This window comes from Camelus dromedarius, chromosome 26 (assembly GCF_036321535.1).
Source record: "Camelus dromedarius isolate mCamDro1 chromosome 26, mCamDro1.pat, whole genome shotgun sequence".
Taxonomy (NCBI): domain Eukaryota; kingdom Metazoa; phylum Chordata; class Mammalia; order Artiodactyla; family Camelidae; genus Camelus; species Camelus dromedarius.
The window spans coordinates 10,763,438-10,790,038 of NC_087461.1; the positions used below are offsets into that span (position 1 = coordinate 10,763,438).

Here is a 26,601-nt window from a genome sequence, read left to right on the forward strand (position 1 = left end):
ACATGGAAGTTGGAAGTAAAAATTTCCACTGGTTTTCTAAAATGTCCTAACAGAACCGCCCAAGTCTAGGAGCCAGGAGAAGAGCGGAGACTCTAAATCCACAACACACACACTCATCTGAGGGTTCTGAACATCAAAACCATCTTTCTCTGTTATGTTTAGTTTATTCGCACTCTTGTTTAGTTTATTCATATTTTCTCAGGTCCACACCACCATAAGCAGAGGGCTGAGGACCTTTCAAGTTCCAAATGGCACTGATGTTGAAGCTGGAAGACAGTGTAATGCAGCACCAGACACGAGAGCTTTGAGTCAAGGCTGTGGGATTTGGGCAAGTTATTTAAGCTCTTTGTGCCGCAGTTTCTGTACCTGTTGATGACGAAAGTCATCACCATCAAAAGTCTGCCTGAGGGTTAAATTAGCTAATACAAAGTTCCGGTAATACTGCCCACAACACAGTAGCACTCATGAATGGTAGCTATTACTGTAAATAGCAAATTTCAATCCCGAAGACATTTTAGAGGTACAGCTCAATATTAACAAACTATTCTGTAAGGTGGTCAGTCAAAAATGAAGACGGACTTGTAGAATGAGTTCTTCCGGTTGGCCCTTGATTCCTTTCCTCCCCACCCTGGCCAAGCCTCTGGTTTGTACTCAGTGAAAAATCAAGAACCTCCCCCTCCCCCTTCACATAGTCTCCATTTCACAGTTTACTTTCTATAGCTCTCAATAACCACCACTTACAGTTTAAAAAAGAACTTAAAACTTTTTACACAAAGAGGTTTGAAGTCATAAATTCCTACCCCACAAGGTCTTCCTTCCATCCTTGGCCCCTGCTCACAGCCCAGCATCCTCTCCAGCCACAGGGCAAGAGGGATGGTGGAGGAACGGTCATTTCTCTAAAGGAAGGAGAAAGTGCAAAAGGAGGCAGCCTGGAGGGCTGGGGGGACCCCTTCCCAGAGGAGGAGGAGGAGGGGAGCAAAGTAGGCTGCCTGAAGTTGCCAGCGAACTTGGGAACATCAGGGAGCCTGATGTCTGGGCCTTGGGTGACCTCGGTGTAGCAGCAAGGATGAGGAGGGTGAGCAGGGGCTGGATGAGGGCTCGAAGGGAGAGATGAAGGTTTGGAAAAGCAACCTCGGGACTGTCAGTCTGGGAAGTCACTTACGTAACAGGCTGGGCAACCACACAGTCCACAGTCCCCTTCAGTGCAGAGCCTTAAAAGACTCAATTCCACATTTAAAACACAGATGTAACAGAAACCCGACATGGCAGCTGCCTACGGCAGTCACAATGGCCTTCCTTTCTTTGCTTTTCAGGCTTTTGGGTCTCGGCACGTGTGCTAGAAAGAGAAGCAGGGACAGGTCCAAGGCCATCAGCCCCCACCCCCACCGCCCCCCACCTTACTCTGTTAAGGATCTGCAAAGACAGTCAGACTTAATGGTCTCTAGGCTTCCCTCTTGCTCTACTGGTTAGTGTTCACTAGGAGTTACTGCTTTCAGGAGAGACTTAGAAAACATACAATCATTTGCTATCAGTTGGGAGGGAACCTAATGATAAATGTACACAAACTGCAAAAATCATGCTTTTATTCACTGGCCACCCTTTTCATCTGTACGTGTGACGGTTGTGTATTATGCACTATGTAATTCCTTAAATTCACTTGTTCTAAGCAGAAATACTATTATCATAAGCCCTGACATCAAGAAAAAGGCAGCCAAAATCCATGGTGGAAGGTGAAAGAGGTCTCATACTGAATATAAACTAATCTTAAACCCCAAATAGTCTTCCTTAATGGCTTTACCGAGCTGTAATTTCCATACCAGACAATTCACCTATTTAAAGCATACAAACCGATGGTTTTTAGTGTGGTTACAAAGTTAAACTACAGTGAATTTTATTTTATTTTATTTATTTTTTTGGTGGGGATAGTAACTATGTTTATTTATTTATTCTTAGAGGAGGTACTGGGGATTGAACCCAGGACCTCATGCATGCTAAGCATGCGCTCTATCTACCACTTGAGCTATACCCTCCCCACCACAGTGAATTTTAGAACATTTTCATCACCTCAGAAAGAAACCCTGTACCCATCAGCACCCAGTCACACCCATTCTCCCCTCAGCTAATATCTACTTTTTGTCTTATAGATTTGCCTATTTTGGATGTTTCATATAACGCAATCACACAGCACTGCAGGCATTTGCAGCTCGTCCAAACGCTCTTCCTGCAGGTCTCCTGAGCAAACTCCTCACCCTGAGGGACCCACTGGGTCAGCTGGAGAGCCTGGGCTGTCTCTGGGTGAGGGAGGTGACATCGTGGGTCCTCTCTTTTCAGTTCAGCGTGGCAGACATGTGACAGCCAATGGCCAGCCAATGCCACTTCTGGGGAGTTGGGGATAGGACAAACTGTTGGACACAAGTTAAAGTTCTAGGGCAAAGCTACCAGATGTTGGGCAGGTAAGAATAGGACAATTCAGCCCATTTTGCCTGACGATCTTGCCACCAGATAAGTAAACTCATTTTCCACCACTTCCATTTTCCATAGACAAATACATCACGGATCTTACAACACCCCATCTCAAACCTCAGTGGCTGTGTTTGAAGCTTGGGGGCCACGTGAGCCCTCAGTAGGAAATAAAGGCAGCTAATGAGAGATGATGCTCACTCTTGAATGGCTCTCTCACATTTATAATTGGACATCTATTTCCTTTCCCTAAAGAAAGGGATTAATGGTGCTCGCCTTCCTCCCCACTCCTCTGATGGTCTGCACCGAGGCTATTTCCACAGTGGGAGGTCCGGGATTACTGGGGCCCCCAGGGAGGTGGAGGAAATGTCAATTTAATTAGCTCACCCTTACCACCCATCTTTCCATACTTCTCATAAAAATGTCATGATTTATCAACCCTTAGGATCCCCTATCCATCTTTAAAATACCCAAGCATTTTGAACATTTAGTTCTTTTATGCATATACATTTGGGTTTTTTTTCCCCTTCCGTTTTAATATGAGTTTGTGTTTCTGTTAAAAATTGTGTATGAAAGTCTGTTTAGTCAACAGAAAGGCCACTGACAACCAAGTCTGCCCTGCTCAAACATGTAAAAGCTGGCCCCTTACAAGGGAGACACAACAATATCATGTACAAGAAACTGAGTGACAGTCACCGACCCCGGGACTTAATAGATTCAGAGGTTTGACAGTTGGGAGGGCCTCAGAGAGCCTGGCACCCTTCTTCCCCACTCACAGATGAGAAGACTGAGACCCACCAGGGTTAAGTGACTGGATTAAGGCACAGGATCTGCCACTGAAGATTCAAGACTCAAATCAGCTTCCCAATTCCCAGGAAAATTCCCAACCTGGGCTACCTATTTCACAGGCCTGAAACCTAGAAGCCAATCGCTGCCCTGCAGACAACTCAGGCCTCCAATCACACAGCCAGGAGCCAGAAGCCCCACATTTGATGGAACAGATGGTCCTCTGACCTTGTCAGGGAGGGAAAGACCAACACGCTTACATGAACATCACCATCATCAAGGATTCATTAAATGCCCACTGTGTTTCAAGCCCTGTGTTAACTCTCCTGGGGAATTTCAAAGAAAGTCTGAGCTGTGAGCCCAGGCATGGGATGGCTTTCATTGTGGGGGTGGAGGGGGCGGCAAGACAGTGCAGTTGAACACTTATCAATAATGAACCAACTAATCAGAAAAGGACACAAAAATGAATGGTAATGAGCTGCTGAGAAGGGAGAGTTGCAGGACCGTCATAGAGCAAGAGATCCTTTTAAATCTCGAGTTGGTACTTGACAGAGATGAACATACCACAGGCCTATGTCCCAGACTCCCGATTAAGACCCGGACAGGAGCCCCCCGGGGGCAGATGATTGACAGTCAGCGCTCGGCTGAAAATCACCAGATGTAGCCGGACGTGGGTTTAGGAGTGGAAAATGCGGGCCCACCGGAAGCCAGAGCTGCCAGGTGGGGACATTTGGGGGACAAGATGGGGCAGTAATTGGTCCAACACTTCAGAAGCAGTGGAAGAAGCACTAGGAACAAAAAGTCTGAGGATGCTGATGGGCTGGGAAGGAGTTTTCCCAAAAGTCTTTCAAGAGACTCGTCCAATCTGGGGGGGGGGGGGGGGGTGTTGGTTCTCAGCCCAGGCAGAGTATTTGCCTGATATTCACAGTGAGGTTCACAGTAGCTCAGCTGAGAGGCCAAAGAGTGTGAGGAGACAGGGCGAACCCGAGAGATGACAGGCATTTATGCTGGAATAAAGGAAGCAAATTCAGAGTGGGGACCTCTGTGCTCAGCACTCCCTGGTCCTCTGCTCCTGGCCCACGCCTGCCCCCAACCCCAGGACGGTGATGATGACCGGCCTCACAGGTGCCTCCGGGTCACCTGCACGTTCAAGGCTAAAAATTCAACTTCCTCTCTCTCCTCCCTTGTTCCCACACTTCCCTCCCCCAGTCACCGGCACCCCTCGCCCCATCTCTCAGGGTCCAACACCCCCAGCTCCTGAGTTCTCTCTTCTCTCTGTCCCGGGGAGCTGCTTTCTGCTGGACCTTGTCACTGCTGAGGGCCCTGGTTCATGCCTCTTCTTCACTCATTGGGATGTTTCACAGCATCCTAACTTCTCTGTCTCCCTTGTATGCATTCTAGACACGACCACATGTTCTCACGTCACCCCCTGTGTGAGATCCGCGGGGCCACCCTGGGGCTGCAGAATCCAGTTGAGGTCTTCAGGCCAGTTCCCATCTTCATCTCCCCCTATCTGGCCACCGTCCAGCCGCTTCTCATTTCCTGAGCTCTCAGGCCTCTATGCTTTGGCCCAGAAGGCTCACTTCTCCGGGGATGCCCTTCTCAGCCCTCCCTCTTTTCCTCCACAAGTATTTCTTAAGTGTCTGCCAAAAGCTGGGCTAGTGCTAACCTCTTGGCCTGCAGCCCTGGTAAACCAGCTCCGCTCATCTCCTGCCTTCTGATGGTTTAAATTATATTTGGGAAATCAACATTTGAAAACACCTGATAGACTTTATATTCTAGAGATACAGGCACAATATACGCTTTTTTTAAAATAAAGTTTAGCATACTCTAAAGGATTTCAACACTTGAGAATTTTATTTTTAACTTGAAACGAGAATATCAAATGTTTAAAACGTTAGCTTTTAAAATTAATTATTTTAAAATTAGAAGTCTCTGTTACCAGTACAAAGAAGAAAGTGCATCAAATGCAAATAAGGGATTCCAACTCAGGAGATGTGACAGGGGAAAAGTGAACAGGGTATTACCCTCTACAAAGAACTGGAGGGCTCCATTTCAACTGTGTGGTGAGTTCAGCTTTAATCGCATCATTGGCGTCCCGCTTAACTTTCTGGTTTCTGGTGGGCCATTCTCTCTCGAAACTCAGAAACTTTAACTGAAGCCTGCAGTTGACTTTCCAGGTCTGTAAGAAGAGGTTCTGATCCTCAGAGAGATCAGAAAGAGGGAAGCAGGCTTCCTTGAAGAACATTGAAAACCAAGATGCCTGGGTCTCTGTAAATCTCATTACCATCCAATACAGCATCTATCATGTAATAGTTTAAAAAAGAATCCCGTCGTCCTTTCTTCTTTTCTGCACTCCCTATAATGTCTGTCACAGAGCCTGACACACAGTAGGTGCAAATAAACACACCTGGAGTTGATAATTGTGCATGAAATCTCTCACCTAAGGGGACCAGAGCTTAAAGTGGCAGCCTCTGTGGGAGGAGTCATCTTAGATATCTTAAAAGAGCGGTAATGGGGAGTCATATTGTCCCTACAATGATCAGAAGAACATAATTCAACTCTGAGCCTGTTGCAAACCAATGAAGTAATTTAAAGAAGCGCTAATAAGTCAGCGAGCATTCTGAATCTGGAAGCACTGGACAGACACACACACAGGTGTATATATGTATGTTAAGTGATACTGTTATTAGTGATGAATATTCTAGAACTGTTGCTTGAATTCATCTTTAACAGCAAGAGAAAGAGGCTCTATTTTTAAAAGACATTCAAGAAATCAAAGCCAGAGGAAAGACACAAATGTTTACGAAGACAGCAGGGAAGCTGTTCAGTTCCTTTCCAGAAGTTTAAGTTGGCTGATGGGGGTCAATTAAGTAGGCTAATTACTAGGTTCTATGTTGATCAGATTGATCAATACTGACTTTTTTTTCAGGTGCAGCAAAAACGCAGTCACGCACACAAGGCAGGTGGAGAACATTCACCCATCTGACTCGATGTGAAGGTTTGAATACTAAAGGAATCGGACAGCGGGGCTTCTTATCATCACAATGATTTAAAGCCATTTGTCCAGTAAGCAAGCACTTCAGAAAAATAAACAGAGAAAGAAAGGGGGACAGTGAGGAGCCTGGTCCCCCTGAGCAATCCATTGCCCGCAAAGATGATTGGACCCCAGGTCATTGATCCCATTTTTCAAACCAGATTGAGAAAGTGACTTCAGTTTGGTACTAGGTGTCTCTGAAACCTGTTACATGTTCTGGCCACAACGAACGAAGTGTCTGGGCAGTGGTGAATCGATGTGCCGTGCAGCTGACGTGACCACCCCTCTGGTCCTGACCTTGCTGAAAAACTTGTAGGAAGTATAGACGCTGGGAAAGGAGTGTAGAAATGAGGAGGGAAGCCAGTACCGTCGGCCCTCTGTACCCGTGGATTCCACTACCCGCAATTTGACCCGCAGTTTGTGGACTCCGCAGATGTCAAGGGACTGTGCATCTCTGGTTTATTAAAGTTACTTTAAACACCCACTTAATAAAAAAAAAAAAAAAAGAAATACAGTTGCCAAACAGAAAGTAGCAATCTAAATGCCAAAAGCACCAGGCATAGCTGAGGGAAGGAGTGGTGTTCAAATGATTAATTACACTCACACCGTTTCTCCGTTACACTGATCTCTCACGCCGAGAGCTTAACAAACTTGCCAATTAGTTACGTGTGAATCATCCTCCACTTGCCTAATTTGCCTTTGAAGTTAGTGCTTGGCAATCTGCACTTCCTTAAATACCAACTTACATGGTTTGTTTTTAGGGGGCACAAAAAGGAAGGCACCCCAGCTCCTGTCCTAATATTTCAGCATCTAAGGATCTAATGGATCTGTTTTGGAGCTCACTTAAAGAGGGCTGGTTCTTGAGAAATAGAATGACTTCTTTGTGGTAATGAATTCAGGCATCAAACCAGATCCAATAGCATAAGCTCTGAAAGTTGGTTTCTGTGAAATGCCAGTGTAGCAGGTTAATTTTTTTAAAAAGGAGGTGGAGGGAACAAAGGAAAGCACACCCTTGAGTGTAGCAGCAGAGAGTCAGGGAGGAGATTTTCTTAGGACATCAAAGTTATCAGCTGTTCATTCCTTTTAAAGTACACAGTGTGTTTTCCTACGGCCTCTTTACATAATGTAGAATTATTATATAATGTAGAATTATTCCTTTTTATTTTATATGATTTACATCTTTTACCATTCCAATATTTAATTCTTTAGAAGTGACTTATTTTCACAGCAGTAAATATCAAGTCTAAGTGTGATCGAAGTTATTTCTCTGTGACACATGAAGCCCAGACCCGAATGTTGGCTCCACCACAGTTTTTAAAAGCAAACTGGGTGGCCACATCCTCCCTGCCCACTTCCCCTCAGCTCTCTCCCGGGCACACCTGAGCCTCTGCTCAGAACCTGGGGCTCCGTGGAAACCGCGGTCCTGGTCCCCAGAAGAGGGACGTCACTGGCAGCCCTGTAGGCCTTGCGTTTTCAAAATATGGCAAGCTTGGAGGTTTCTCTTGCCTGAGTGAGCCTGTGAGAAATTCTTGCAAATTTTCAGCAACAGGGCAGAGTGGGCAGTCTCACAGATCTACAGGAAAATGTACCAACTAAGCTGGATCTGCCTTAGGGGCCTGGGCCAATATTCACCTTGGAAGGGCACCCAGGGCAGCAAGAGGACATGCAATGGGGGATAAATTAGGATTTCTGGTTTGAAGCAAATGAGAGAAAGTGTTTATTAGACTTAAAATGTCAGTACTCTCACAGTGAAATGAATGGACTGTCGTAAAAGACCAGAAAGTAGTGCTTGTGGCTCCGGACTCAGATTTCTGCTCTTAAAGAAATCCTTGGTTTTTAGGAATCTGGCCAGCTCTGTGAAAATTAGGTCACTGAGGCCAGACCTGCACGGACTAGCAGACCTGACAGTGCACGAGCTCTGTTTTAAAAGTCAAAACTGAGAACGAGGCAAACATGGGGAGCAAAGCCACAGGACACATTTCCGCATGGTAGGTCCCCAGGGCGGAACAGGAGACGCAAAGAAGTGTCCCTGGGACTGGTGGGCGCCTGGTGGTGACAGCGGTGCTGTGGTCACTATACCACTCCGCACAGCAGAGCCGTAAGAGGGGGCCTCCGACAAAATGCAGTGGCCAAGTCAGGGTGGCCCGATTCAGAAAGCAGCACTTCAGCAAGGATGAAAAATAAATCTCTAAGGTTTCTAAGTGGCCTCTCCAAGTACAGGAAATGCGAGTGCGACACACATACACAATCTCACGGGCTGGCAACACGCTGGAGGGCAGAAATCAAAAGGCAGACAGAACTCTTGAAAAAATTCTTATACAGAATGAAAATGACTATTATCTAATGACTTGCTGTGACAAGGGCATGAATCCCATTTTCCATTTTACAGGGTGAAACAAATGTTACAAAAGCGACTCACCTGGAAATCCTGATCGTCGATTCCAAACCTCTCCCGCAGGTTACGGAAAACCATCGGGCAGTATTCCTTAAACTTGAAGTGGCTCGGCATGTTTTCTCTGAAATAGGCAAATGGTGGAAGAAAGCTCAGACGTGCAGAGGGGGAACTGGCCTTGGATGGGCTGCCGTCTTGTTTCCCGGTAGCCACAGAAGAGATTAGGGTTCCCACCCACAGGAGGCACAGGTGTGCTGCGAGGGACCAACTATAACCCACATTAAGATCTGGGGGACAGAAGGGACAGACATACAAGGGGATTGGTGAAGGCAAAACAAATTGCTTGGTGAGTCAGGGAAGGGCAGCAGAGAGCCACCAACAGTGCCCCCTACACTCATCCTGGGTTACCTGCTAATGGAAGTGTACAAAACAAGACTGTCAGGTGCGGGTTGGGGGTAGGGCTCAGCGGTAGAGCACGTGCTTGGTGTGCTGGGTTCTAGGCCTCCGTCAAGGGGGAAAAAAAAAACAAGACTGCCTGTCACTCCTGGAACCACCTGTTTTATCTTTTATATAAATACTGCATTCTAAAACCATACAGAAATGGTCCCCTTAAAAGGTCACCCTTTAAACGGCATTGTGAGAATAATTAACACATCAGCTTCACCTTAGAACAATGGCCCCATTAAGAAATTTCACAATGGGTCCTCACGTGGGAGGGGTTTCACTGGGGCTCAGCCCACTCTTTCAGAATTGCTTCCTCCTTCGTGTTCAGAGACACACATTCCCCTCTATTGTGGGACTCTGTGCACAAATGATGGTGATTTGTATGTGTGTCCATTTTCAACACCCCACCCGACTGTGAACCGCCCCCACTAAGGGCTGTACTGTTTCTTATACATCTGTGTATCTCCCACTGTCAATGAACTGCCCCCCACAGACGGTGTTCCATGACATCTAACTTGACATTGAAAAGGAGAAACAGTCTCAATGCCCACTATGGCATCCAATTACATTTGATATAAGTACACCTTAATTCTTTATTGCTCTAGGAATTAGTCATCTCTGTTCATAAAGTAATCATTAGTGGGGTTTTGTGTAAGAGAGCTGAGGTCCATAGCTGCTAAAAAAAAAAAAATCCAAGCAATTTACAGCTTCAAACATTTAAATTGTAATGAGAATATCACTTTTAACATATAAGATATTCATAGAGAACAATATGCCATATGGCAAAAAGATATTACCCAAGAGGGCCTGCTGTTGCTTTTCTGAAAATGACAGATGGTTATGTTTATCACAGGATTTACTTCATCAGCAAAACTTTACTCCCACCCATTGAAAAATAATGTGATTCTAGAAATTCACAAAAATCATACTCCTGGCAGCCACGCCAGTTCTTATAAAAAGGTGGTGCTGGTACTTACTTGTTAAAAAGGTGATTGTCCACCTTTATCTTTGAATAGGCTTTGAAGTCATCTGGCATCAACATGACAGGGATTTGAACATGGCTCAGTTCATTGATCTAGAAAAATATAAAATAAATGGCACAGGTTGTTACTATCCAGGTGGACAGTGCTTGACTTGAACGTGTAATTTACTGAGAAAATATGGTGGGTGCTAGGACTTCCCAGCCCACCTTCCCCACTGTTCCTGTCCCACATCATCTCTCTCGGCGCTGTCCTGTCTCAGCAGAATCCCCCACTGCCTCCCACCTCACCTCCAGTTCCAACTCCCACTGCTCACCCCTGCCTGCTGCTGGGCCTCCTGGATGGCAGTGATGGGAGGGATTCTGGAGGGTGACCCCTCATGGCCAGCTGTCCCTGCTTCCCCCATCCCTCCTCCTACTTCCCCTCCAGAGCCTCAACCCAGGGCTCCTTCAATCACACGTCCAGGTCAACTTTCCTTTGTAAAGAAAATACTACCTGAGAAAGAGGGTTTTTAAATGTCTGATATTAATATTTGTTGAATTAATGGCTATGACTATTTCTTTACACTTTTGGGTATTCAAAAGGCAGCACTGTCAGTCATATGATCTTTACCTTATAGGAACTAAATTTAAAAGAAAGTATTGGGGTGGGGCATGAGTTTACCAGAAGAGGAACCTTCATGAAGGAAAAGAAGGAAACATATGGCCCTGGGATTAAATCAGAGGGAGGTGGGTTGCCCATGGGTCAAGACGAAAGCACATCTTTATGTGGTTATAGCCAACAAAAGGTTAAGCCCAGTTCCATTTACATTCCCACAAGTGGCAGGGACAGCTTTGGACACCTGACTTCATGAGAGCTGAACTTTCTCTTGGTCAGTTATTTTTCATCTCAGTTCCCAAGCTATAACTCCCTAGTTGCTAGTAATAAAAGCCACTTTAAAGGTTTATGCTTCCAGTAAATGGAAGATACTCGGAAGGGCTCTCAGTTACAAAAACAAAAAACAAACCAAAAGTATGAGTTCTTTGATAGACAGAGTTGTTAACCTTTTGCTGGGTTCATAGAAAGTAGGGGACTCGTCAAGGCGCCTTCCTTCCCTGACAGTGAGTTTAATCCACAGGGTGTGTGGTGACCATCAAGGAAGCGTGGAAGGAGGGGCTTCTCTGAAGATAAATGCCAGTTTCACACTAGGGGTCAGAGCGTAGCTGGGGAGCTCAACCCAAGACTTCAACATTGAACTAAGATCTTTTAAAAAAAAATTTGGGGGGGTAGGTAATTAGGTTTATTGGTTTTTTTACTTGTTTATTTTAGTGGAGGTACTGGGGATTGAACCCAGGACCTCGATGCATACTAAGTATGCACTTTACCACTAGAGCTATACCCTCCCCGCTTAAACTGAGACCTTTGAAGGAAGCAAAAGGGGTCCCAGCACCTGGCAGAAGTAAATGCAAATGGTGCCTGGAAGAAAGCATCCCTGACATGGAATGTTTTTGAACAGTAAGAGTTGGTGAGCTTCTGGGTTGGTGAGCACATCCATGTGCCAGGAGGGTGATGAACCCCAGTCCACAGACAGACCCTCCTGCACCGGGACCCTTCTGAGCCTTGCCCTATGTACTGCTCCATCTGTATCCTTTATAACCTCTTCTGTAATAAACTGGTAAACATATATACATGTTTTTCTGAGTTCTGTGTACTGCTTAGCGAATTAACGGAATCTGAGGAGGGGGCTGTGGGAACCTCTGATTTTACAGCCAGTAGGTCAGAAGCACAGGTAACAACCTTGACTTGTGGTTGGCATCTGAAGTGGGGGAGAAGGGCAGTCTTGTGCGCCTGGGCCCTTAACCTGTGGGGTCTGATGTGAGCTCCAGGAAGACAGTGCCAGAACTGACGTACTGCCTCGTGGTACTGGAAAGAACTCATGTGGCATAAACCCATCAAAACTACCAAAAAATGAGAGCAAAATAAAGGCTCTCAACTGAGAACTACCCCACAACATGCCTCACTAAAGGAACTTACAAGCCTGAAAAGCACATTATTTAAACTCTGAGGACATACTTCAGAAAGAAGGTAAACATTGTGGGTGGAAGGTCTGAGATACAAGAAGAAGACTACTATATTCACATATTACTTAATATTTATAATAATTAGTACAGGGTTATATTATGCTGGGCACTGCACAAATCTTCAAACCTAACAAATCAGATTGGATACTACCGCCCTCATTTCCTGATTCGCGTTGATTTCCTTGTGGTACCTGCTTTTTTCCATAGAACTGTTGAGAATTCAGCTTTCCAAAGATAATCATTGTGCCACGGGAGAGAGTACCAAGTTGAAATCGACAACTCCCTCACACTATAGTTTGCGTGGTGTCTTACAGATGTTGAGATCAGCATGCTTCCCTTGAAATTTTGAAGTGTCCCGTGGCCTGCCTCCTGAATTTGCTGCAATGCCCTAGGCTACCTGGGCAGTTTGGGGACCACAGATATAAACAGCAGCAGATGTTTAAAACAGCGAATGATATAATCTAATTATGGAAGAAGATAATCAGAATCATCCCCTACTGTGCATTGTATTGGATTATAACCTATAGCCACTTTATATTCATCCCAAACAATTTTAATTATAAGCATCAGTTAATCCTTAACCCTTATATACTGATGGTCCTTATAACCCTTCCAAGCAAATAGTTTTCTTGGGATAGCGCTGTATCAACTGCATTTGTGCAAAGCCAAATTACAATTCTGTTCCTCTCAGATAATGGCAGTAACTTAATCAGACATCACTTTTAGCCAATTTTATTTTATACTATATTATTAGAATCTCCTTCATGTTATAGCCCATAGAAGTGTGTGAAACTTCTACTCAGCCACAACACTAGACTAATTTAAAATAATCTCTCCCATTCAGTTTACTCAAGTATCTTGCAATACTAAATAATTTTCAGCATATGTTTGTGAAAAATTAAAATCTACGTATCTTTATGCTAGCACTGAAATATCAAAGTTTGAAAGAAAAAAAAAAAAAGAATCAGAACTGAAACCCAAGCCTTGTGACAAGCACAGTTAGACCGAGGTTGGTGGCAGTTAAATCAATTTCTCAAGACCTTGTGGAACTAGGAGAGAATGAGTAAAAACAAAGGAAGTTCACAGGGTGACAAGGAAAAATTAAGGAGCAATCAACTCTATATTACTTTCACCAAATTACACAGAAGAAAGTTGCAAAGAACATAATAGGTGATACCTGTCACATCTCTGCTTCCCGTGGCTACTGAGAAAGCAAAACCGGATGTGGAAGCAGGGACGTCCAAGTCTGTCCTTCCTCCCTCATGCCACTGACATCTGTACTGGTGACAGAATCTTTAGAACGCAAGCAGGAAAAGAGAAACTTTGGGGATCTTTTTTGCTCTATGTAGTTTCTGCTCTGAAAAATGTTTTCTGGTAAAAACATGAACACCTTCCGGCCAAAATGGAATGTGTAAGCTGCAAATTTCCCTTATAGATATTTATCCCACACCCATCCTTCCATGAGTGCAGTGTGCACGCATCCACTCGGTCAGGCACTGGGCAAAGCCCGGTGTTCATGCTCACGGTGTTTACAGTCTAGAGGAGCACACACATTGACTGAAGAAGTGCAAGATGGAAAATGCCAACAGTGACAGGTGGTAAGAGGGAGGAGGTCACCAGGCTGTGGACCACGGTGGTGACGGAGGTGAGGGGGGCCAGCCTGGAGCAGGACAAGGCAGGGGGACAGGGGTCCCAGAAAGTAGGGTTGCAGGTACAAAGGCCTTGTGGCAGGGTGGGGGGTACAATTAACAGGAGAGATGAGAGATCAGTGTGTTCTGGCTGCAGAAATCCAGGGGGCACGTGATGGGATGTGGCTGAACAGCCTGAGAGGACTGTGAGTGGCCACAGGGGACTCCAAGAGAGGACAGAAGGTGTAGGGGTGAAGGAGGAAGATCCAGCAATACTGAGGGGGTAGAAACACAGGCTGCTGTGACAAGACAGACCATGGTTCCATCTACTGAGAGCATTTCAAGGGAAGGGTTCAGTTGTGAACTTGTTAAATTTGACGTGCTCTTGAGACATCTTGAGTGTGTCAGGTGGGCAGGTGGACGTGTGGATCTGACGTCCCCAGGGGAGGCAGGGGCAGGAGGTAAAACTACGTACACCTGTGTGTAAGGGTCACTCCACGGGGTGAAGGAGGCAGCCTGGAGAGGGGACAGAATAAGAGGGCGGGAGGGCCCAGGAGCAGTCTTGGAGAACGCCGGGAAGGGGAGGATGAGCCTGCAAAGGAGAGCAGGAAGGACTGAGAACAGGGCGGGAGGGCCCAGAAGCAGTCACCTCGTGGACACGCAGGAGAGAGCGCGTTGAGAACAACATGTTGACAGCTTCTGAGACGTGGAGTGGGACAGTGATTGGAAAACGGCAGCTGGGCTGAGCAACAGGTGGGGGATCTCTGGGGACCTGGGGGGGGGAGGGTTGATGGAGCACAGCAGTGGAAACGAGGCTGGGGCACGTGGGAGAGTGCACACCTGGATCAGCCTAGGTGTTCAGAAGTCTGGAAGGAGAGAGAGGAGGAGGCCTAAGGGATGGAGGAAGGGGCTGAGTCCACAGAAGGGACAACCCTTCCAAGGCACCTGTGGGGAAAGTGGAAGGGGCTGGGATCCGAGCCCGCCTGAAGGACAAGGCTTTGGGGAGGCAACTCCTCCACCAGGAAGAGGGAAAAGAGACTGGGGCTGGGTGGCAGGGGCAGAAGCTGACTGAGGGGAGACGGGCGGCCCCCATCCCTGGCTCCCTGTATCTCTGGGAAGTAAGGAGCCATGACCATCAGCTGAGGATGAGGGCAGGCTCAGGGGCTCAGGGAGAACACAGAGAACTTGAAAAAGTGATTGCAGAATGTGGGAGGACAAGTCTGAAGAGAGAAATGTGTCTGGGCTTTGGGGCAGCATGGGGAGGCCGTGATGGTTAATTTACAGGGAACCGAGCAGACTCCTGGAGGCACAGACATTCCAGCAGAGCTCGGCCGCAGGGTGTAGGGTTGATGGAGATGACTGGGCTTTTTTGGGTTTGAGGTCTTTGCTAGTCAGGTGGGCCAGAAAAAGACATGAAGCTATGAAATGTCACAGGAAGAGCAATGGAAATCATTCTAGATAATCACAGGGTGAAAAGTCAGTACCAAACACTTATCGCTGACCATAAAGAGCTCCCCACTGTAGCTGGAGGGGTGTCATGTACACAGAGGGAAGGACAAAGCAGCAGAGAAGGAAAGCTGGAGGCTGGCCAGCGAGTGTCCCAGGAACTCAGGGACAGGCGTGCGGAAGGGCGTCTGGGAGGGAGTGAAGCCCGTGGTGGCTGTTGAAAGATGGAGAGATGTGACTTGTGTTTTATTTTCCAGTCACGAGCTTCGTGGGTCTATGAATGCGACTCTCAACACAAAGAGAAGAAGGTTCCACCTTCACAAATCAAGAGTTCCCCAGGAAGGAGGGAACATTTGGCCCTTGTTAGGGGAGAAAAGGCATGAGAAATCAAAGATGATGAAATTAAAAGAGACTCAGTGATCCCACTCTAACCCTCCGTTTTGCAGATTACAATACATCCTGGTCTGTCTGTACCTTTATGGTCAAGGATGAACTTGACACTGAGTTTATGAGACAGCAGTAGCCGTGGGCATTTTGACTTTCTCCCAGGCTGTCTTTCCTTCACAATGGCTTCACATTTCCTTTGGGCTTCTCTTTTGCCCCCAGATTCTCTCCCCACGCCCCTTGGTCAGGTGAGTAGCTAGATTTAATGACTTGTAAACAAATTTTTCACAAACCAGGGGATCTACCACTTAAATGAAGCTCTAATTAGTAAAAACAACATTTTTCAAGAATGTATCCATAAGCCCCTATTTCTTCTTCCTATAAGCACATTTTATTAGTTTTTTAATATGGGGGCTCATGAGTCAATCATCAGTTTTACCAAAATGTATTAACTATAGTGCTTCCTGATAACAAACTGAAAGCCATTTAACTTCCTGGATAATTCTCCCCTGTAGCCTATGACTTTGACATCACACAAACTAAAACATATCCTTGTCTCTAATTCACTTGAATGAACTGATGCAGATAACGACAGTAAGCTATTAATGTTGAATAAAGCTGAGTTAATCCTATTTGTCAATGCCTATGTTACACACAGGAATGGGGCTGTGAATTTGCAGACCTCAGGACAAAATTCCTGGGTTTCAAAGTCTTCAGTCTGAGAAAATTTTAATTTACTGGTTTGATGTTCTGCCTAGCCCAACCACTGTATATGGCCTACTTGGCAAAATTGGCAGCAAAACTAATAATCATTTATCATGATTAGCTTATAACAGTATTTTATTAAAGCATTTATACTTTTCTTTCTTTCTTTAAAGATGCTTTATAGATACATAGGAAACACACACACACACATATATAATTTCGTTTATAGATGGGACATAATATTCATGAAAGAAAACAAAAAGATTTGTGTTAACCATTACCATTTTGAAGAAAGAAAGCCACACCGCCATTGGACTAAGCACGTATCATGAAATCCAAATAGTTTCTAATTTATGGAGACAAAAGTGCTTTTGGAGTTTACTTATTAAACTATTAGGTTAGTTAAATAATAAACTGAAAGCACTAGATCTATTATTAAGGCCACATTTAAGGTTCCTTCAGTTTGCAAATATTTAATAGACTCTCACAACAAATGTGCAATATCACTTTAAACTTGTGAAGTACTTAATAGTTGTCAAACCACTTGGGCAAATAGTTTTTCATTTTCTCTTTCTTTTCTCACATTCACAGACCTACACAGCTCATGATGGGAAAAATACACTGTAGATGCCCCCACACAGAAAGGCTGCAGGCTGGGTCCCCCGGTGCCCTGGGGACAGCTGCCTGTTCCTGGTTATGCTGTGCCAGTCACCCCCAACCAGCCTGGCATGCACCAGCCCAGACTTTCCACTTAGCCACTGGGCATCAGTGTGGACAGTGCTGGGGCCCAACATAAGTTGTTAAATAAAGAAGCTCTGTTGTTAACATCAGTTGACACAAGGGCCAAGTTGGGGTGGGGAGGGTGAGTCCAAGGTTTTGTACAAAGTACTCAAATGTTCCTGATCGGGAGACAGTGTGTAGAGGGGAAGGTATTGTTCACATGGGGTGGGGGGCGGAGGGAGCCACTGAGGTCCAGGCCCCCCTTGGCCTTAATGCACGTTAACACTTGTTGTTAACCTTGCTGCTTATACTTAACGGACACCAGCCGAGCATCACATTAAACACTTTAGACATAGTATCTTATGTGATTTTTACAACCAAATGGTGTAAGTACTATTATTATCTCCATTTTCCAGATAAGAAAACAGGCTTTGTGAAATTAGGTAAACTAATTCAGCCTAAATCTTCCTCAGTCAGGCAACTCACTTGAGTTACCTCAAATACGCAATTCAGAGACTGGGGCTGGCTGACCCTAAGATCCATTGGAGATCCTGACAGCCTATGAGGTAAGGGTCACAACAACTTCAGAAGACACCTGCCTGAAATTCAAGTCTTCATTGTCTTAAAAACTTCCAAAGGAGTCCTTTCCTTTTTTCTTTAAGGAGTAATTACATAGATGTTTAGAGTCAGTGATTTAATGCATGTGTAATCGAATATGCACTGCGATCAGCTGTGATTTTGTTAAGTGCAAGCTAAATTTGGAAAGACCTGTGTCACTGAAAAGTTTTCATTTCTCTGACATTCCTTGTTATTTCAAAAAAAGGGAAAATATTGTAAGTCAACTATACTTCAATTAAAAATACAAAAAAGGGTGGGCGGGAAATAAATATTCCTCAAAGTTCCACTAAATCTTAATGACTCATAAATAATATCTTTAAATGATACAAAATCAATTTCCAAAGCAATTATTTATTAAAGCAACTTACTGAGTTTCCCTTTATGAAAAATATGATTAACACACGATAGAGTAAAATTCATGTGACTTTTCCTTTTACAATACTGTATGTCCCAACTCAGAAAAGGTATCTTGATTCCTGTCTTCAGCAAAACATTCAAATTTCTATCCCACTCAAGTTACCTCCAACACTGTAAAACAGGGGTTTTGTTTGTTTGTTTGTGGATTAAATCTGCTGACTGCGACGAGTGTCATTCCTGCAGATGTAACACTGAATTCACACTGGGAAGAAAACTGAGTTTGCAGTTAAGCTGCTAAGATGGGAATAATAAATAGCTACTGGACAAGGAATAAATGAGACCCAGCTGGTAATAGTTCTGAAATCAAGGCATACAGAAGTGCCTCCCCACCACCACCACAGCATTTCACACTGAGACATTTAAAAAATCAACTTTCCACATTCATATGACTAAATCAAGAATATGTTTATAAATTGTGAGGCATTATTAATGGCAATTAATTCAGATACATTCACCCTAAACACCATGTTCCTAGACTAACACAGAATTGTACTGGTTTTCATTTAGCCAAGCTTAAACAAAAAGGATCAGCAAAACACAAGACAAACCCAGAAAAGGAAATCTCTCACTTGTAGTAGACACTGAGATATTTAATCTGTTTATAAAGACAATTCACTACAAATTAAGCCAAATTCAGATGAAATGGGAGGCAGGCAGCACGTGAAGCCACAGAGGGCGCTGCTGGGTACCAGGTTGGGGGAAAGACTGATGTGGCAAGAGTGGGAATTATCTTAAAAGGCCTATTTACTTCTCCTCAAAAATCTCAAGACACATACTGGAGAGGGCTTTATCTCCCAAACAACATTTCCTACCACTTAAACAGGAGTGCATATTTTGAAACACAATTCAATTGTAATAACAATAAAGGGCGAGACTGAACACTGATAAAACTGAGCTAGATGAACCCAAAGGACTTAAGATGGGTACAGACCCAACGGGAGAAAGAACTGTAAAGCATAACTTGACACTACTATAATTTTGGATGCTGTTGTTTTAACTTTAATTAATTTCTTAGGGAAATCAAACAATAAATATGTCATACCAGATTCCCTAAACTTTATCAGTTTTCCAACTGCATCCAGCTTCTACAAAAGGATCCCAACTTCACAATATAAAAAGGGATACAAATTCACCACTAATTAAAAAACAAAACAAAACAACTCTTTCCTCCCTCCATATTTCTTCATATCAGTGTCTGAAAATAGATACTTTCCACTTACTGGGTTAAAAAAAGAATTCCTTTGTGACTCTATGGTTGATGAGCATAGGATTCCTCCCACCAAATAATTTACTCTCAAGATTTCTGCCCTAGGGTTCATTAGCTTTAGGAAGTGAAGGAGTAGAAAACTAAAATAGCTACTACCAGAGATAAGACTTGAGGGTATTCCAAGAGCTATTGGGACAAATCACAGCTGGAAGTTCTAACGCTGAGGTCCCTGTTTCCACAAACAGCAGGGGCCATTTAAATGTGAATCGGGACTTTAAACTGGTTCTCCCCCCAAAGGTGTACAAAATGACCTCAGGATTATTTCTAAGAGTATTTTCCATAGCGTGACCTAGAAAAGGTCACCAAGATTGTCCATGCCTCTCCATGCTCCTGTCCAGACCATCTGCACTCACTATTTCTGGAATGGGTGGGGAGCGGGAGCTTGGGGAGGAGCAAGGAAGCAAAGAGATATAATAACATTAAGGGTTATAATAATAAACTTTAAGAAATTAAGTAGACTGCCTGGCTTACACTGAACTGTCCAAATTAGGTGCAATAACTATGACCATCCCTGCCAAGTACCTCCTAGGATGACTTCTAAAACATTCTTGTATTGCATCAATTTGTACAATGGGGATACCATCGCACACTTACACAGTTCCTATTTTAGATTGTGGTAGCAACCATCATGTCTGTAGAACAAAGAATATCATAAAGGCACCATTTTCTCTTCCTTTTTTCTACTGATTTTCTTAGCAAGTTTGTGGCGATGGGGGTGGGGAAAGATCACCTAAATTTTTTTATCTGATTTTTACTATTTGATAACTATTATTTCTCATTCCATATTTTAAAAATATATATATTAACATGAACGTCAGCTCTCATTTGGAAATAATTTTATAATCTTGTAGTGAATATAGGTTGAAATAATTAAAAATTTTAAGAACTGATGTCTCAATGTGACTCTAGCATGAAGCCCACTCTTGGAATGGTGTGGCTCTCACTACCACTTACACTGCAAATTGAATGGCAATTTGAAAGTTCCGAGCTTTCAGAGGGGGCAGGCACAGCAAATTAGAGTCAATTACAAAGGTAGGAAAAACCAAGCAGTTGAAAATGTTTGTGAAGTGTCTTTATTTGTCTTGAGGCAAGAGGTCAATTTTCTACACCTGCTCCATCACGACTCACTTTCTAAGACCATATTTTAAAAGTTAATATTTCTCTATGTGCAGATAAGACAAAATCAAAGATGCAAGTATATTTTAATGAAAGCCTTCTTTTGAAATGTGAGCCAACTTCAGATGTCTAGAAAATAAATGTTTTATTTTGACGAGCCAAATAAAACTGTTCTGATAGCTGGGTGGAGATGTGAATCAGAGTACAAAGTTCTGCCATTCCACATCTCTCAACTCAAAGCCCAAGTTAATATGCTTAAGGGGACTTTTTTTTTCTGTTGAACACAGACCATTAAATCAATCTTTTGATTAATGGCTCCTTGACTAAAATTAAAACATCATTAGGAATATTTAAACTCTTGCTTAGAATCTTACTTTACTTTGTAACACAGACATACACTCTACCGCAGACCATCTGTCAACCTGGTATCTTCAAGCTCAATCACAGGCTTCTGATGAGTTTTCCTCACTGGCTGGCCCATGGCCAAAATTATTCAAAAGAATGAAGTCACATTAAAATTTACCTCCCAAAGAATCTGACACGAAACTATTGAAGTCGGCCAAAGATTTATAGGCTATTACAGAGGTAATGCAAATCTTTAAAAAATTCAAGAAAAATTTTGCCAATGAAAACAAGATCTTACACTGTGAGTGTGGTCCAGTCTAAAGGACCCCAGGCATGGACTCAGGAGATCTCTGACAGAGCCCTCAGCCTCCTGCCATTTCATCACCACCTAACCTTGAGCAAATCACTCCAGCTCTCTTGATCTCACTTTACAGTTTTAAAAAATGAACTGGAGAAGATAAAGAGGTTACAAATGACGTAGAGTCTGGCCGAGACAGTGACTTAGAAAATGCTTGCACTGAGTACCAATTTTTTTCAGACTGGAGGAAATCTACATACAGATTTGGATTTCTGGCTTCTTTGAAAAATGGGAAGATCTGGCATCCTGCCTGGCATCACTCACCCGGTGCTGAGTAGTGGCGAGGATGCACCCTCTAGCTGGGCACAGGCCCGACCATTCCCTACAGCCTTCAGCCTAGATGTCTTTGCTCATTTCAGGGTTTCAGACACCCCTGGGCTCCAGTGCCTGCCATGCAGGAGACAGTCTCCCAAATACAAATGAATCATGAAACCACTGTCCACGGAGGTTCTCTTTATCCCTAGAAGTAACGGATGACCTCAGGAAGGGTGGTGTTAATATGGGTACAGGAGAGCAAGAAAGAGAAGCCATGGCTCCAATATTATATAAGCAAGGACACGGCATGATCTTGGGCCTTCCTTGAAATTGACATAAAGACACGGAAGGGATGCTAAACGAGACAGCACACCTGCAGCTGCCTGTGATTATGTCTTCAGCCTGTCTCCAGAGGGGCACCAAGGTGGGCACGCAGGAAAGTTCGGGTGAGAGAGACAAGAACTAGGTGGAGATGACCCAGTGGGTCTGGAGGCCAGCCCACCCCTGCCGTCCTTCCCAGATTCACCAACCAACCAACCCTTTAAGCCAGTGGAGGTTAGGTTTCTCACACTGGCAATTGAAGACATCCAAACACAACCCTCAAATACTCCATGAAGATGGAATGTATACAAATTTCCTTCATCTGGGGGGGGGGGGGGTGGAAGCAGCAATGACACAACCCCAAGAAACTGATCATGAAAGTTTCAAATGAACGTATTTTACTTTCCATAGTCAGATATCTAACATGCCAAAATAATGTAATACTTCCTGATGGCTTTCTGTGTATTCATCCTGCAATGATATCACCCTAAAAGTATACAGTCCCCCAAATGGGTTGTGAAAAGGAGGCTTCCATAGGGCCTTGGAAGAACCAGTGCTGTCAGCAATTCTGGCAGGAGGCCCTAACTCCCACAGCCCTCTGGGGAATGGGGTCTGGCTGGCCTTGGAGAAGACGGGAAAGAGTCTGATATACAAGACAGGTGGCTGTCTCACCAGCATACCCAGAGGACCACATCTGCTAGAAAATCAGTGAGAGTCCACCTTGCATTTAGAAAACCTATCCCCATCACTCACACAGGATCAATAAGACCAATGAGAGGATGCAGAAGGGGGTGGACACGTATAGTTCAGCATTTTTGAATTAAAAAAAAAAAGATTTCTTCAGCAGTTGGGACCTATATTAAGATTCCAGAAGGGAAGTACCCAATTCCTGATTCAGTTAGGGCTGGACTTCTGTTTTCCTTTCCCTCGACAGAACGGAGGGGCAGCTTGTTTTCCTGAACAATATGAGGAAGGTTACCATTATGCAGTTTATAGAGCTTTCTCGGATTCCCGTTTCAAGTGATGAATTGACCGTGCATTTTTATCTCCTTCCCTTCCAGAAACCCTGCTAAAATGACAAGAAAGGAAGCTTAAGATGGAAAAAACAATGAAGACAAAGAAAACTGTCATGTAGACAGCAGAGGAGGAGAAATTTCAAAGAATCTTTAAAAGATTAAAAACTGGAGAGAGGGTTGTTAACTGACAGGCAAGGCGAGAAAGAAGCCGCCTAAGAGCCCGTAGCCAGTTCGCTCTCAGTTTCCAAGCGCCTGGAGATCAGGTAACAGAAAGTGCATTGCCTGTTGCCAACCCCATCAATTCCTTAGAGAACTGAGCCCAGGGGGGCTGCTGTCCTGGGAACACCAGGCAAAGAGCAGAGCCCGGCTGGGGCACAGGAGGGGTGGAAATCTCCACTCTCACCCCTGGGAGCTCAGCCCTTACCCCCTGCTCTGGTACAATCACACCTGCAGCCTGGGGCCATGCTCTCAGGGGACACTGGAGGACTCCTCTCAGGGGGAAAGCCCCCAGAGAAAGGCTGGCCTGCCGCCAACCACCTGCATGTACAAACCCAGCAGGCCAAGCATTGCCCCTCCATTTACCCAGAACTTGGGGCCTTTCCTGACGTCTTCTTCTGACATCTGAAGGGGTAGCAGTGACCTGCCAGGTGTGGGAGGAAAGCTTCTAAAATGGAAGAGAATGGCTGAAAGAAATCTATAATTTTTAGTGATACTGAACATCACACGATATTAAATTTCCAAATTCAATACTTCACAAAGTACTAAAAATAAACTGAGACATTAAAGTAAATACTATTAGTTACCCAAAAGCTGTGTATTATTTTAGCCAAAGGGAGGGATGAGAGGAGAAATGAAAAGGTGCAGGGAAGCTGCAACATTCTCTATCAAGGCAGAAAGTCAACAGAGAATGTAACTGACAAATTGAGAAACTAGAGTATTAGCACAATGCCCTGAACACTGAGAAATGTAACCAGCAAAGTAAGTGGACTTTGTGGGGGTGTGTTTAAAATGCATTCTAAATAATATCATTTTCATGGTGAATTTAAGAACCTACGTGACTAATAATTTCTAAGATAAAAATAAATTTGCCTAAGTAATTGTTCAATGAAAAAAAAAGCGTATAAGCCTAGAAACATAGGGGTAAACACAAGGGAAATTATCACGTATATCTGTGCGTGCTAATATGGAAAATTCTCTAAGAAACAGTATGAAGTTAAAAAAAAAAAGCCAAATATCTTTAATATGCCTCCATTTACATTTTTGAGAATTGTCAGGCATTCATATATTTGTATAGGAAACTTACAGGAAGGAACTAAAAGCTGGAGGAACAGGTTTGGGGATCTGGGGTGGAGGTGAAGTTCCTCTCATGGTTATTTTCCTAATAATGCTGAAGGGAAAAACCAAAGCCTTCTCGAAGTTTCTACCTCAGGGGCATATCCTATAACCCCAAGTGAGAGGTTCCCAGCAAGGGGTGCATGTTTTCCTGCAAGGAGTTTGGAGAATTTCTATTTTTATTTATTTTATATCTAAGAAAATCAATGTTTGTAAAATGTATTATCCAGTTAGACATGTGGCCTCCGTAGCCCATATGTCAAACAGTCACACTGTAGGGGAGATAACCTGAAGAAATGGTAGGAACCCACACCTTGGAGGAGCTGGCAGTGGGAAACCCCAGGCAGTCCACGCCCAGTGTATCACAATGGACTGCATTTTACACATGCCCACCTGAGTGGGTTTACAGAATGTACCATCCAGATTTAACAAGCTAAATCAACCCTCAAAAAACAGACACGTGCTGGAGAGCATACCTGAAAAGAAACCACCAACTGGAGCAAATACCAAAAACATAAGTGTCAGTTAACAAGAATATGGCCGAGCTTCTAGTACGTTCTCTCTCTGTTGGCCAATCATGGGGTCAAATAAAGAACTGATGATTTAATCAGATGTGACAAGACGTTCAAAAACCATTGAAATTACTGAGAAGACTATTTAAAACGTGGACTCCCATCCACTTTGGTTGACTGATGTTGGTGTACTTCCCTAAATGTACGTTGTGTTTTGAGACATAAGGCGATGATAGTAAAGCTATCAAAATGGGCGAGTCATTTAAAATCTAAGCACTCAACCGAAGACAAATGGCCATGGTTTTTTCAATGATGTCTGACATCATGTAATAGTAAACTACCAAATTTAGCACTCCACAAAATGTTACTGATTCTACAATTAATGTACATAAGTTTCTTTCTAGGTTCCTTCAAAAGCCAAAGACTAAAAAGCACATATCACTCATTATTCCTACCAAGGTTAAAAAAAAAAAGGCCAAAAGTACATGAAAACCAACATGGTACCAAACCCAAATGAGTTCTTTTGTCAGCAAACACTACCGGCAAAGACATAGAAAATACTGGTCAATATTTGAAGACTTGAGGATGAGAGCAAAGGACATAGCCTGGGTGACTTGCATTATAGCTCAAAATGCAGAGGAGCCTACCATATTGCTTCTGTGGGTATTTGCTAAATTATCCCATATGTTCAAAGAACTACTGTGTGGTTGAAAGGGAAGGAGAGCCCGAGTGCTTTAAAAAGGTGTGAAATTTAAGGCATGAGTCACACTCTTTTCCTTTGCAAAAAGACAAGTGTTGCAAATCATGGCTTTTGCAGGGGTCAGAGGTGTGTATCAGTAGCATAGTACCTGGCAGCAAAAAAAAAAAAAAAAAAAAAAAAAAAAATCAACTCATGTTAAGCTTCCTTTCAAAGTAAAGGTGAGACTCAACACTGAGTCACAAAAATAACTCCTTTTCCAGAGAAACCAAAGCTTTCAAAAGAGAAGATTCTTTAAAAAAACAAAACAAAACAAAACAAAACAAAACAAAACAAAAAAACACCAGATGTTGGGGGATGTTTCCACCGTTTTGTGATCTTGTAGCCAAAAACAATGTAACTGTGTCATCTGGAAACTCCTCTATCAGCACACTAGAAAACTTGGAAATAGAATATTCTAGCCTATTAGAAATTTTGCCAAATGGTTTCAAAGCTTGTTTGTTACTGGGTTTTGAACCCATTTGTTAAGAACTTTAAAAATCACAGTACCTTCCAGTAAATTTAGAAGGTTTCAGGGAAATTAAAATGTAACATCTGAAAGTCAACTAAAAGCTTTTGTCAAGTCAAATAAAACTGGTAGGATGGGCTGAGACAGGGATACAGTTCTTCTATATATATTTATACATCTTTGCGAGTATGATTTTCTGCCATTAAGCAACAGCCATTAAAATCAAGAATTAAAATATATAGAACCTTAGAGGTAGCTTTAAAAAACTCAATATTAAAACAAATTTTTTTCAAATACACAAAATATACTGCTCTCCCTAAAAAATTTAACCATTATTAATGAGAGCAAAAGACTTGTTATCGTGTTAAAAATTATTTTAAAATATTTAATCTTACCATTTTTAGTTTTAGACATGCTGTAACATGTACACATTAATATTTCCATACAAATATAACATATTAATAAGTATACATGTTAGGATGTTTAAATTTCATCCAAGAAATGTGATAAAAAATATTTGGAGTCCACTGTTTTACGGGTGATTTTTCAAAAGATACACAAATCTTAACTCATCTACTAGCCCTTTGGCCGGGGACAGGAATTAGGCTGTGTTTTGGAGAATAAAAAGTCCCCAGATATTTTTGACAGACTCCTCTCCTCCTTTGCTTCCCCTCACCCCCACTCTTGGACGCAGTAGGCCCTCTGTGTGCTCTGAGCATTCAGTAAGCACGACTGAGAAAGAAACTTTAATTCTGATTTATTCGTGCTGCCAGAGGCAGGCATACAACACAGCATCC

General features: G+C 43.5%; 1 protein-coding gene across 2 annotated transcripts in view; it reads right to left on the reverse strand.

Annotated features, from left to right (window-relative positions):
* The window catches only part of PIP4K2A (phosphatidylinositol-5-phosphate 4-kinase type 2 alpha), a 158,909-nt gene that overhangs the window by 52,151 nt on the left and 80,157 nt on the right, over positions 1-26,601 (reverse strand). For both annotated transcript variants that reach the window (XM_031444703.2, XM_010975119.3), the window contains exons 2-3: positions 10,097-10,194; positions 8,703-8,799 (exon numbers count right to left, since the gene is read on the reverse strand). In XM_031444703.2, coding sequence (XP_031300563.1) covers positions 8,703-8,799; positions 10,097-10,194 — 195 coding nt within the window. The remainder of the gene's footprint in view (positions 1-8,702; positions 8,800-10,096; positions 10,195-26,601) is intronic.